Raw genomic sequence first — 14,207 nt, 5'->3', positions numbered from 1 at the left:
GACCAAAGAGGCCTGCTGTGCTTTGTGTTTTCAAACAGTCAGCTCTACACACTGCAATGTGTGTGTTTTGTGTGTGTGTTTTAATGCCTTATCGCTGTGTGAAATATGACCGTTGCTTTAGTAGCTACGTCTTTTTCTCGCCATTTGATAAAACGTTCACCAAGTTTAAAAGTCTTTCTTTATGTCACATTTAATGAAACAAAAAATCTAAAAATATTTAATATAAAGAATTGTACCCCAGATAGAGGCAGAGTGGTGTTAATATGAAAGCCGCACCCTGCACAGCAAAAGACTGATGGCATTTTATTCTCAGGCACAATTTGTGCTAGATATCAGGTAACATGTTCCTTATATGGGCACAACTCCCTCCAGTCGGCTCAAGAATGTCTGTATAGTGGAGTAGGTCCAGGGAGGAAATAGTTGTTTTAAAGGGACACTTAGCTCTTTGGCTTGTGTGGATAATAATAGAGGTCTCTCAGCAGCATTACACTTGATTTCCACACATTTCTTTATTTTGTCGAATGTGTCAAATCAATCAAGGATCATTCCACCATTTTCACACTCATAATAAAATATGTAATGCTTTTAAATAAAGCAAAGAGTTTCACTTACAAGGATTTCCACAAAATGAGGCTCTTGAAATACATAACAGATGAAGGTTTATGCTGCATCCTCTGTTGCATTTCAATTCATCCACTCAATACTGGATTCTTTGTTTAGGGAAATTCTAGCCTGCCATTACTCTTGCAAATGTGCACAGTGAAATATCTCCAGCCAGATATGTAAAGGACACTCACAGATTATCAACATCTATCCAAAGTATCAGTTTTTATTGTGTTTGTTAATTAAATCAACTTGAAATGGGGTAATAATGGGTTACCAAGTGGAAGCTTTTTTACGAGTAGAAAAGACAACATACTTATTGTCAGAGTTGATTATAAGAGCCTGGTCACCTTAAACACTACAGACTTGACCTTTAAACCTTCCCTTCATATCTTCATGCTGACTTTACAAACAAACGAATCCTCCCTCTCACCTTGGAGTCAGATGTTTCCTCTGGATCCTTGGATGGAGCTCTGAGAGCTGTTTAGTCTCAATGACAGCTGAAATTAAAGCTGGCATCTGTTAAGAGGATCACCTTTCGTGCATTTCATCATCTATTTGTAATTCTAATGGCTTAACTTTGAGGGTTAAGTGTACAGGGCTGCATGTATTTACTTTGCTGTTAAGACTGAGTCATCTTGATTCTTCTTTTCATTACCAAAGAAGGAGAGGAGTGAGGCCAACACAGAAGAAGGGCAAAAGTGTGAACAAGACCATCTTTAATAAACACCAGAAATGTTTACATATTAAAACAATGAAATATATAATAAATGGAGATCCTGCACAGCCTACCTCTGACACAGACAGGCCATTATTAAATCTGCATGCTCGTTGATGTAGAAAAGTTATGACTTAATTGTTTTTTGTAGAATCCCGTTTGCTTCGCGTGCCTTCACTAAGAGATCTTGTAAATTCCTGGTTGAGGTCATTGTTTATGAGAGCTAGCAGAGGTTTGGCTCATGTCCTGAAGTGTTTTTCTCTTGCTCCCTCTGTCTTTTAAAGCTGCGTTGCCTCCGCAGATTTGACATTTGAGCTGAAGCCACCGGACACTGCTGCTGCTGCTGCTGCTAGTTGAGAGAGAGACGCGCATCTGTTCGCTTTGGAGAGGTGAGTCCAAAACCACAGCTCTGTTTCACGCAGGTTATCAGACAGCTGCTCTGTTCACTGGACAGAGGAAGTTTATCACCAGCCGGCTATTCGGTCCATTTAGGATTAGTTATGTCAAGTGCGTAATTGCTGCGTTTAACTCATCGGTTGGAGATTTCCGATATAATTGAGATCAGTTACATCCCGAGTTACAAACAGAGCGTCCTGACTGGAAAATACAGAAACGTGTGACAAATACATTTTTCAGTCCACTTAAGCTTAGTTGGAGCACAGTGTTTTGCTGCCTAACAGGTGATGAACTGTATTTGGCAATGCACATGTGTTACTATCCATTTGCGTGCATCTTTATAGTTCCACCCACGTGTTCGTATATTTTAGAGAAACATACTTAAACCTTTTTTTTTTTCCTTTACAAAAAAAAAAAACGTTATATATTTTAGCTATCAGTCAGTGACCTATATCCTTTTAAAATAAGAGCGATGTTGTTAATAGCCAGAATAAATAGATTTATTTATTATTTGATGCTAATTTATAATTATGCTCCTTTACATTTACTCTTAACTGTATTAACAGCTTTTAAATGGCAAGTTCTGGAAACAAAACTATGAATACTTCATAAAATGTTGCACTGTTACAACCAAAACTTTAAAAAATGTCATCTAACCCATAAAGCTACAACATTAAGATATTGGTTACATAGCTGTACAATTATGGTACAATAAAATAGTTTAGATAGAAGTTTTGAATGTATGACATTTAAATATGACATTAAGGGTCTGAATACTACTTTCATTACCTCTCCCTCATACATAACATAATGTCTAGTTGTAAACCGTAACAATATGATGTACTCCAGCTCAATGAGGACATTGTGTGTTGTGATATTATTAATGCACATGTTGTTATTGTATACTGTAAGTGGACTCCTGGCATCCCTATAATGAACAGCAGAGCCCAAAGGCACCATCATGTGTGGCTTGAAACTGTTGAAAACCTAAATCAGCTACCGTCTCCTCCCTTTCTGCTTTGGGCAGCTGCCAAACCAAATGCATGATGTCATTAAAGAGACCTGGAGATTAGCTCCTTTTTCTCTGGCACACTGGACCTCCTTGTGGCTTAAGTATGACTTCACCATCCTTCAAAAGCCATAAAAACGTTGAACTTCACCAAGTAATAAATTAACTCACATTCAACTTCAAAAGGATTTTTATGCAGCAGTTTATACATCAATTTTAGGACTACTAATTGTATATAATAAGTCTTTTAATTTTAAATGTTTGATATAAAATAAGCATAAAAACAGTCCAGCAGCACCATAACAGATTGTTCATTCATATGTTGTGTAGAATTCAGCAGGAGGACATTTTCCACACTAAGGGGACAAATTATTTTTATTTTTATTTATTTATAGACATTTCATCGTGACTTTTATTCTTCAAATGGAGCAGAGAAACATACAGAAAGAGAAAAGAGAGAGGGTGTGTCTAAGAGTACAGTAGATGATCGAGTTGATGAGACACATGAAACAGCGCTCTCAGCAGACCAGTGCAATACTCCTAAATAGGCAATGCTGCTTGTTTGTCTGTGTTGGCTGAGTGGAGGCAATCATCTCTCTTGTGGATGTTGAACTTCTTGTCTTGCACTGCTTTCCTCTTCCTCTCCTCTCTTTAGCTCAGAGCCTCAGCTGAATTGCACATTCTTACTTTCAAATAAAACAGAAAGAAAGACAAGAGGCGAGAGCAAAAGCCAGGATAAGAGGAAATGAAAAGACTGTACGATTTTCAGAAGAGAAGAAGCTAATGTGATCAGGATTTCATGCAGGGCTACAAGAGTCAGATGGGAATGTATTAATAACACAGTTAATGTTTACTTTCTATATTTCTTCATTCAAAGTAAATGGAGTAGCCTCTTATTGTAGCATTCAAGTAGAATGTGTCCTTTTGTTGTTGTTGAACAAACACATTTTTCAAAAGTAAACTCATATTATAGTATTTCATAAAGAAGTATTTAATTTGCCAGAAAGGTTTTACATCCATGAAGACTCATCACATTTTAGAAGCTGATCATATGTTGGTTATTCTATTATTCTGCAAAGCTTTTAGTAACTTACTGTTATTATAGCTTGTTCAGATCGCTAAAGAGAGTGCAAAGAAAGTGCAATATTTCCCTCAGAAATAAAAGTAGAGTCTTCAAATAAACTCCTGTAAAGTAAAAGTACCCTTAAGTTAAGGGGATAACAGAAATCGGCTTGGATTAGCTACTGAGAGCTGCTTGTGTGTGGGAAAAAATAGTTTCTTATTGTGAACATATACATATACAATATTAACATGTAAATTAACATGATGCCAGAACATCACATGTCTCAGAAATTACAAAATAGAGATAGACAAGATTTCATATGATTTATATGTATCCTCAAGGAAGTCACTACTACAGCTTCCTTAAAAATGCTGCTCCTCACATCATCAGAAAGGACTGACTGTGTTTAGAGGCTCGGGTCATGTGAGACGAGAGCTCAGGTGCTTGCTGGCCTACAGTGAAGGCTTTATCTGAAAGTGCTTCTGTGTGTGTGTGTGTGTGTGTGTGTGTGTGTGTGTGTGTGTGGTGTGTGTGTGTGTGTGTGTGTGTGTGTGTGTGTGTGTGTGTGTGTGTGTGTGTGTGTGTGTGTGGTGTGTGTGTGGTGTGTGTGTGGTGTGTGTGTGTGTGGGGGGGGCAACACTTAGCCATATCCACTAGACAGGAGTGTTACTGTGATGATAGCGCCCCCCTTGTGGCCTTTTGTCCACACGTATTTGCCCTCTATGTGTCTGGGTCCTGCTGCCACACCCTGCCTGCTGCGCTCACTGACCTTTTGTGTGTGTTTGGACAAATGAGAGTGTGTGTCTGTCCGTGTGTCTGTCCGTGTGTCTGTCCGTGTGTGTGTGTGTGTGTGTGTGTGTGTGTGTGTGTGTGTGTGTGTGTGTGTGTGTGTGTGTGTGTGTGTGTGTGTGTGTGTGTGTGTGTGTGTGTGTGTGTGTGTAGGTGAGTCACTGTTTCCCTGACAATGATAGTGTGGCTCGCTCTGTCACTGCTCTGTCTGCGCAATAACCAGGATGACTGAGATTTGGAGGATGACTGAGACTCATGGATGTCCGGAGGCGAGAGGTCATGTTGAGAGATGAGCTCTCAGATACAACCTTTTTGTTGCCATTGGTAACAGTGAACAGAGTGTGGGCTTGAGTTCCTATCACACTGAGCGATTTGCACTTGATGGTTGAGGAAGTACATGCCAGATTTCCTGTTTCTCTGTACCAGCAAACTACCTCTCTGAGAGGTGATGGGCCTGTAGCCAAGAGGCAACACCTAGCAAAACATTCATGAGATGCTCTGAGCATATTGCAGTGTTTCCATCAGTGAAAAAGAAAGTGATTAAGCCTTCATGCTATATTTTTCTATTTGTAAAGAATATATTTATAGTTTTATTTATTGTCCCACAGGATCAGCAGTTAGTCCCGCTCTATTAAAAGCAGGCTTTGGAGGTGGCAGGTGTAGATGTGTGCTCTGCAATCCAGTCATATCAGGACAGATGAGATGAGATGAGACTGACACCACTTCATATGAGCGCTGTCAGGAAACTCAAAACAGGAAGAAGACAGATAGACAGTGCTTCAGCATAAAAGCATACATCTAAATAACAGTTGTTTACTATAGGTAGTCTGGTAAACATGCATGCTTTTTTGGCATTTGTCCTACGTTGGACTTTATTTTAAATGTGTTTCTTGATTATTAAAATGGCAATTGAATGCAGAATGAGAAAACTTGACCAAGACAGATTCATTTGACTGTGCTCAATATGTAAGAAAACAAATGACTAAAGTGAACAATTTTCCAAATGTGATGGTTATAATACATTATATTTATACTGCCGGTGTGGTACAGTAATGTGTGTCCCCTCACATTACCTTACTTCTAAAATAACTTGCCATTGAAGCATTAAACAATATGTTCATACCAAATATGTAATATGCATTTTTCTTGAATATATATGTATTCTTGTGTTATCAACTGTGCTCACAAAGTTCTTTCTGCAAGTTCACAAACGTTCTTCTTCTTTGTTCACATCCTGCTAACGCTAATTGTGCTTCCTTTTTTTGAATACTGTTGCTCAATAATATATAAAAGTAAGATCGACACTTTCTTATGCAAGTTACATAATCAGAGAGAAATGCATGATGCCATGACTGAGAGATGTGAAATCAAGGGAAAGAACAGACAAAGTGTCTGGTTGGGGATTAAGAAAATAACAGGAGTGTGAAACATTAGAGAAGGAGGAACAGATGGCCTGCTGTATCAGAGAGCCGACCCACTACTGGAAGAGGTTTGGTAGGCCGGGAGTCTTGGCGCCTTCCTGCTCATTAATTAGTCTTTATGGCTTTAGAGTAATTGGGTGACAGATTAGAAAAAGGACAAACGCCATGCTGGGCTCCATGGTAATGGACCAAATCAAATATAATGTAATTACAACCAGATGCCCTTTGTAAGGCCAAGCACACAGTCACGCAGACTGCATTGATTGCTTTTGTATCTGATACATGAAGAAGTTTATTTGATATAGTTAAGAGTTACTATGGTCTCTGGTGGCTCTCAGTCTCCTCTCATTCCCAGCATGATCCAACATTTCTGTATTTAAGCTCGTCTGACTCTGAAGGCCCAAACCAATCAGAGTAAAGTGCCATCTGTGGAGCATCTGCGCGAAGCAGAAAAGATGATGATGGGTTATATCAGAATAGTGGGTTGGCAGTGATACAAATGGTAATACTTACGTGAAGCAGCTTTAATCAGTAGTTAGATACAATCCATGACTACATGTAATGTTAAAGGTGTTGATGACCCTACAGAAAGTGAACATCCAGTTCTCTGCAGGGATTTTTTGTTGCTATTTTCAGCTAATTTGTTTTGGTTTTCCAGCCCACAAATGTACGGTGTTGGTTCACTCTCACACTGCAGACCATCTGTAGAACTCACAGTCCACAGCCTGCTCAGCACCGAGCAGCAGACTGACACAGTTACAGACCAGCTGGATAACATACTGAGGCTCTCAGCTGCTCTGCGAGAGAGTGAGATACTTCCCTCAGGAGTTGGTAGAGACCAAAAACAGAGCTCAAAGGAGTGATTATTGCACGTCAAACGACCAGAACACACCTTTGAATTAATCTTACAAAGCTTTGTATCCACTGCTTGAGTAAATAAGTTATCAAACAATTTGCAGTTGTTTCTGCTGCCCAATTGGCCAAGTCAAAAGTTATTGCCGGTTTACATGCAATCAAAAATGCCTGGGCTTTTTTCGTATTATTTTAAAGTTTAAAAGATGAAGGTTTTAATTTCGTCTTCTTCTTCTTCATCTTATGGATGAGGAAGAATGTTTTCAGTGAGAGCATTCATTTTGAGAGAGGAGATCAGGAATGCAACCGGTGTTTCCTGCAGCTTTAAAATAAATCTTCCCTTTTGGAACAAGAATCACAAAAAGATAAACAGGAAAGAAATCACTGGCAGCGTTTATTCATCTCTTTTCTAAGATATTCTACTTCGCCTCGCTTTGCAGTTTAGTTTGAATACTCTTTCTCAACGAGGCCGTGGTCTCTGGGTTTGACCCTTTGTGGATGCTACCATCTCCTCCTGTATTTCCTTTTTTATTTCTTCTTCTATTCCTACTAACTTACTCAGATAAAATGTATTAAAAAGGGCTGGTTCAAGCGCTGGATACTAAACTAATAACTTATATAAGAGAAGATAAGAAGACAGACTTATATGACACTCTTTGTCTCTCCTCAGCTCAGTCATTTATATCATCTCGCTCCTGTGAGTCATCCCTTTAAGTTATGATGTTAAGTGATCCAGCATGTCATCTGTACATGTCCTGAGCACTCTAACAAAACTTTTTATATCGGGGCAGTGGGAGTATCTGTGATCCCTCAGGGCCACCATTCAAAACCCTTTTTTATTTTGTACCTTCTGATGTTACAGCAGTGGATTCCAGTCTCTATCACCTAATCTATCCCCTCATACTGTCCCTCATCCTGTCCCTCATCCGCCCTATTCTCTAATCCATACCCTAAAAAGGAGTGTGGGGTTAAGGGTTAGGGTTGGATTTGGACGTGATCTCAGGGGTGTGTGCGGGTCACAGAGGGGTATATACAGCCCCCCATAACTGAACCAGGCTGTGGTCTCTGGGAGTGACCCTCTGTGGATGCTACTGTCTCCTCCGGTAGTCTCTTTTCATTTCTTCTTCTTTTCCTCCTCCTGACCGGCATCATGGCTTACAGACACTCAGGTAACTTAACATACAAATGGCTGGTGCAAACTGTGGATGATACATGAAGTTATTTAATATGTTATCAATAATCAGGTGCAAAACCAAAAAAACGTGCTGTTTTTTCCCTGTGAAGCTTGTGAAAAATTGCCCAAGACTCAAACTGAACCTGTAAAAGCTTTTTTAACATGATATTGCACAAGATAACTGTCTTGTATAACAACTATTTTTTATAACTTCATAAAAGAAAAATAGCCTTGTTTACAGATTAGTGACAGTGGACATTAAATGTTTTAGTTAACCTAAGAAGTAAAATAATCTATCTACCAATAAAAAAAACATAATCCTTCAATTTTTTTAATTTTTTTTAATCAACTAATTTGAAGACTTGCCACTAGATAAGGATTTGAGGATTGTGTGTTTATGATGTCCTTATGCAATACAGGACTCATTGAAATGTGTAACAATCTTAAACTATATGATCTAAGTTTAAAGGTCCATTCAGCTTTTTTAAGCTCTTGTTGATGTGTGGCATGTTCAAACAACATCTTGCAGCAAAACTAACAGCTAACATTCGAATGTCCAAATCTAAAATCTGAAACTTGTTTTTCCTTCTTGAAGAGAACTGTTGAAGTATTTCTTCATCCAAAATTAAACCACATTGTGTGTTTTTTTAGATGTGATCTCATGGGTTTATGATTACATTTTTTTTTAACGAGTTTTTTTGTTTTATGGTGGTTTCATCATGTCGTAGAAATCTGTGTTTTTACATATGGAGCTCTCTTTCATTTCATGAATTTATTGATGTATGTTGGAGAACAGGCTGTTCCAGAGTTTGAATTGTGCTCTGTTCGTTTTGTTTTGCAGTAACAGTGATTTTGTTAATCTCCAAAGTAGTATGAGAGCTCGATATTATAGTTTTAAAATGACCTGATAAGAAGGAGTCAAGAGAGAACAGAACATTTTGACAGTGTAGCTTTTGATTTGGCTGATATCGTGTCTGGGTCACCCTGTCTCTGATCATCTCCCAACACTCTGACTCACCCCTCAATCTGGTCTCACATTGACCTTTCCTGCTCTCCAAAGCAGGGACCACAGTGGTTCACTCCGCTCCCCTCCGCGGCTGAGGGTCGGAACATACCATGGCTGTTTGACAGGGGGCAGCTGTCACACTGTTTGTAACAAAAGATTACTGGACGTGTCTCAAATGGCACCACAATAGCTCCACACTCCCAGTGGTCATCACTCTGCATCCCTCTCCATTTGTCCCCTCTGGAAGGTTAAAGCGCTGTAAATAGAGGGTCCAGTTCCAAAATAGGTCTGGCTCGGTTCAGTAATGAGACCCCAACATTGTGTGTGTGATTCGACAGACTGGGAGGGTTTTCCTTGCTTTAGTGCCATGAGATGCCACCAGTAGGTAAGTGTGGGCGGAGTGAGGGGCTCAGTGCTCAGTCCGGTCTTTATCCCTGGAGCACAGCTGCAGATAGAGACCCCTCTCTCATCTCTCAATCCACACACACCAGGGGCACATACCTCACTGCAGGAGGCTCCTCTCCTTCACACGGCTGTTTACCACGTCCCACTTAGCTGCAGACGCCTTTCATAAATATTGTCCTTGTTCCTATGGTTACTAAAACAAAAAATGCCATTCCTCCCATTGTTTCTTCCATTTGTGTTTACTGGATTAACATGATATAAATCAATTTAAAAGTTCACAAACTGCTCTCTCTGATACAGCTTCCACACACTCCACATTACGCACCGTTTTTTCAGGAAACCACTCAGTCTGCTCTCAGGGGACGCCGGCTGTGATGGGAATACAGGAATGTTGATAAATGAAGAAACAACATGGTGTTTACAATCTTATATAATCTGACCTGGACAAAATACAGCCCAAAGAGAAGTGGGGGTATGAGATTGGGAGGGAAATGGAATGAGCCAGACGATCTAAAAATATGACCTAAGCCTTTCAGTGAGAGCTTGATAAAAAGTTTGCAGGCTGGAAAGCACACAGCCATCTGTGGGCTGCATTTTCTAACATCACGCTCACTTCTCTCATCAGTCTGGAATGCTTCTGTAAGAGCTCCATGTGTCTTTTAAATGTTCAAGGAGACACATGTGAAATGTATTTTGTCCAAGTTATATGATTTGTTTTGCATTTAGAGGTCAGATTTACAGTAACAGCCTTGGGCATGAGTTTGCTGCTTTAGTCATTAAATGCTGATTCATGTTCCCCATTTCTGTTGTTATTTATTTCTGTAAAGCCCTTTTAATCAACTATTGTGGTGTTGTAAGTTGTATATAAATAAATGTATTAATTGCATTTTTTCAGAGTCACGAGGATGATAGAAAAGGCAACAGTGTCCCCATCTGGTGACTTTCTGCCATGTAGGGATGTTTAGAGTCTGATAATGTCTCGTGTTTTTCAGGAGGTCCGAGGAGTTATCTCACCTCCACCATGACTGATCGCTTCGACTGCTACTACTGCCGGGACAACCTGCACGGGAAGAAATATGTGAAGAAGGACGAAAAGCACGTGTGCACCAAGTGCTTCGATAAGCTCTGCGCCAACACCTGTGCAGAGTGCAAACGCCCCATCGGCGCTGACTCCAAGGTGAAAACACTGTGTGACACAGAGAAATAATTAATGAGTAAAAGAGAAGATACAATCAAAACATTTAAATAAACAGAAAATGGCTGCAGAAGTCACAGTGTTCTGCTCAGACATATGTCTTTTAAAATATAATAAACAGAATTGGACACATTTAAAAATATATATATTTAACAAAACCTATTTAACATATTTGATAATGCAGCCCATCATAAATTAGCTACAATTTCCGTATTTGTACAATATGCATATACACTTACATGTCTTTTTAGTTTTTCATCAGTCTTTTTACTTATCACAAATAATTGTCTAAAATCGTTTTCTACTAGTTTCAGATCATGTTTTCAGCTTTTATAGATTAAAAAAACATCTGAAACTGAGATGTTGGCCAAGATCAATTGAGTTGATTTGCTCTCTGCTCATAGGTCCTTTCAACAGAAATCAGGCATCATAGATTTTTTTCACACTTTTTGCCTTTTCTACCGTAACATTTTAAAATGTCTTCTGTGAAAAAGTAATATCCACCCTGAATTGTTTAGATGTCTACTATGAATGTTATTGCATTAATACAAAAAGATTAAAAAAAAGGGATGATATATCTGTCTATATCTGTTCAGAGAGCATCCAGTCTCAAGCTCTAATAAAACGTGTCCGTCATTCAGTAGTGGTGGTTGCTTCCAAATTAAACTCACCACTCAGTCACAGGCAGCTGAATGTGTGAAAAATAAACCAAGAGTAAGGTTTAAATTCTTTATATTGAATTTCTAGCATCTAAATCTCCTAACTCCTTCTTGGCTCACGTCTGTCTCATTGGCTCGTTCTGTAATCTGTCCTGAGCCTCACTCTCCATGATGAAACTTTAATGAGGTCTGCATGAGGACAAGGTGAGAGACCTCTCCTAACATCCTCTGTGTTTCAGGAGCTGCACCATAAGAACCGTCACTGGCATGAGGACTGTTTCCGCTGTGTCAAGTGCTACAAGCCGCTGGCCAGCGAGCCGTTCAACGCCCGGGACGATGGCAAGATAATGTGCGGCAAGTGTGGCTCCCGGGAGGATGGCAACCGGTGCCAGGCCTGCTACAAGGTGGTCCTGCCAGGTGGGCTCACTATTCTTACTTTAAAAACGAATTTCTTTTTGTTTTGCTACTATAAAAGATGTGGTTGTCAATGAGCTAAGTTTTGTTGTTTTGCTAGAGACACGTTTGTATTTGTGTAGTTTGTATCTGTGCTTTTCTTTCCGGTTTGAAGTGGGTCAGGCACGGTTGGAAAATGTGATGATTGCCAATCAGGATGTTTGAATAAAACATTATGATAATTGTTGTTCAGGTTGCCCAACACTTTCATTTGTACCTGATTGAAACACTTCTGCGCAACACTGATGAAGTAGATGTATGAGTATGTTCTTTATAAATAACCCATAAAGGTGATTTTCTCTAGTAACAACTATTTTATATAACAGAGAAACAAGTAACATTTGAAAAAACATTTAAAGAAGAGGCTTTAATGAAAGAAAAGGCTTATTAAATGTGTGCAACACTTTCTTACCAAGGATTTAACCTGCTTTTAAACTCGATCTAGCTGTACTTTACCTCTTTTTCAACCTCTCTTTGGGGATGCCAAAGAATCCACTCCACTGTCAGACAGAGTGGACTGGTTTTTACTTTTAAACCATAACAATGCTTTTTTATCTCTGTGTCTCAGGGTCCCAGAATGTGGAGTACAAGAACAAGATGTGGCACGAGGAATGCTTTACCTGCTTTGAATGCAAGCAGCCCATCCGCACGCAGAGCTTCCTGACCAAAGGGGAAGACATCTACTGCGCTCCCTGCCACGACAAGAAGTTTGCCAAGAAGTGTTTCCACTGCAAGCAGGTACAACCACATATCATATCATCTCACCCATAGTATAGAGCCAAGTCTATATCAATTAAACTGTGGTGCAGACCGTTCACTTTCAGCAGCAGGAATGATTTTCCACCTCTGTAGTGTTTAAGATGTTCCTCTCTCTCTCTCTCTCTCCCTCAGCCCATCACCTCTGGAGGGATCAGCTACCAGGACCAGCCCTGGCACTCGGAGTGTTTCGTGTGCAAAACCTGCCACAAAGGTCTGGCTGGAGCTCGCTTCACTTCTCACGAGAACGACGTCTACTGCGTGGACTGTTTCAAGACTGATGTGGCCAAGAAGTGCCATGGATGCAAAAACCCAATCACAGGTCAGGGAAGCAGATGTTTTTATTAGAATGAATGCATTGTGGGTATAGTGGGAAATACTTTTGTAGTGCATTTTACTTTCTTTCTGTACAACTATAATGGCCTCCGACAGATTACAACCCACTGGCCATAAGACATATTTAGGTGGATCAGCTCCAAAGCCCAAATATGATTTATATTGAAATAATAATAATATGCTAATTAATCAATATTTACTTGGTTAAATAAAGAGATATTCAAATGTCTTTCTTATAAGTACAAACATTACATGAATGGTTCTGAAAAATGTGAGGTGTTACAGACCAGCTGAATAAAGAAATAGTATTTCCCCTTTAATCCATTTTTCCTGCTCCTTTAAACTCTGGTATATTATTTATTTAACCCAGTTTAGCCTTTAAGATAAATTATGCCAGCCATCATACTGATCATTCTGAATGATTCCAAGTCAAATGCAGCTGACAGTAACACCATCCAAATTAATTTCAGAAAAACTCAATGTTCTCATTACCTAAGCCCAAGCTGTACCTTATTACAAATGATATGAATGTTTTAAAGAGATCTGTGTGTGAAGCATGGTTACCTGTCTCACACTGCTGACTGACGGCTGTCCTCCGCTCTCCGCAGGGTTCGGCCACGGCACCAACGTGGTGAACTATGAGGGATTCTCTTGGCACGAGTACTGCTTCAACTGCAAGAAGTGCTGCCTCTCGCTGGCCAACAAGCGCTTTGTGATCAACGGAGAGAACATCCACTGCCCCGACTGTGCCAAGAAGGTGTGAGCTGCACAGAGGATCGTGTTTAAAGTGGAGTTGCGCCAACACTGACATTTAGACTGTTAATTTGCAGAAATATAACCTTTTTGTTGACAGGCTATTACGGCCTCAAATGAACATAAATGTTATTCTGTTTGTGATTTAGCAAACAAATGTCAAATTGGTGAAACTTCTCTTTATGAGGTTGGCAGACGATAAAGGTTATTTCAACTAATTATGCACTAGCTTGAGTCATTTATCTACTCATACATTATGCAACTTGTTTCAGTGTTGGATACTAACATGGCAACAGAGTTTCTTTTGTGGGATTGTGATGTGCACTATTAGTCTAATCTAATCCGGGATTCTGTGTAGTTTTATGAGACAAAAGCTTTTTCACTGCCTTACTGGAATATTTCAGAGAGAATAATATGCTTTGACATGCATAACGCTGCTCATACATACCAGCTTTGATTACTAATCTGTTACATGTATCTTCCAATGGATTATCAGAAAAATACAAATCTAAAATGAGGTCTTTGAGTTTTATGCTGAAATATAAACAGCTTGTGTATTCAAGACTTTGAAATGTTAAACGAGAATAAAAGGAAAAAATGATGTGAAGTCTCTTATTTC

At 39.5% G+C, this 14,207-nt stretch overlaps 1 protein-coding gene across 2 annotated transcripts; it reads left to right on the top strand.

Moving 5' to 3' along the window:
* Window positions 1-1,453: 1,453 nt before the first annotated feature.
* Window positions 1,454-14,189, top strand: fhl1a (four and a half LIM domains 1a). Of its 2 annotated transcripts, none has more exons than XM_034138023.1 (6): window positions 1,454-1,710; window positions 10,429-10,613; window positions 11,530-11,707; window positions 12,312-12,481; window positions 12,635-12,821; window positions 13,444-14,189. In XM_034138023.1, exons 2-6 carry the CDS (start codon window positions 10,458-10,460, stop codon window positions 13,596-13,598), a joined length of 846 nt encoding a protein of 281 aa, XP_033993914.1. In that variant the 5' UTR covers window positions 1,454-1,710; window positions 10,429-10,457; the 3' UTR covers window positions 13,599-14,189. The 2 variants fall into 2 exon arrangements, with proteins under 2 accessions (XP_033993914.1, XP_033993906.1); XM_034138015.1 differs by lacking the exon at window positions 1,454-1,710 and adding an exon at window positions 7,916-8,020.
* Window positions 14,190-14,207: the final 18 nt, after the last annotated feature.

Source organism: Trematomus bernacchii, unplaced genomic scaffold (genome assembly GCF_902827165.1).
Source record: "Trematomus bernacchii unplaced genomic scaffold, fTreBer1.1, whole genome shotgun sequence".
NCBI classification, from domain to species: Eukaryota; Metazoa; Chordata; class Actinopteri; order Perciformes; family Nototheniidae; genus Trematomus; species Trematomus bernacchii.
This window is presented reverse-complemented; position numbering and strand designations above follow the sequence as displayed.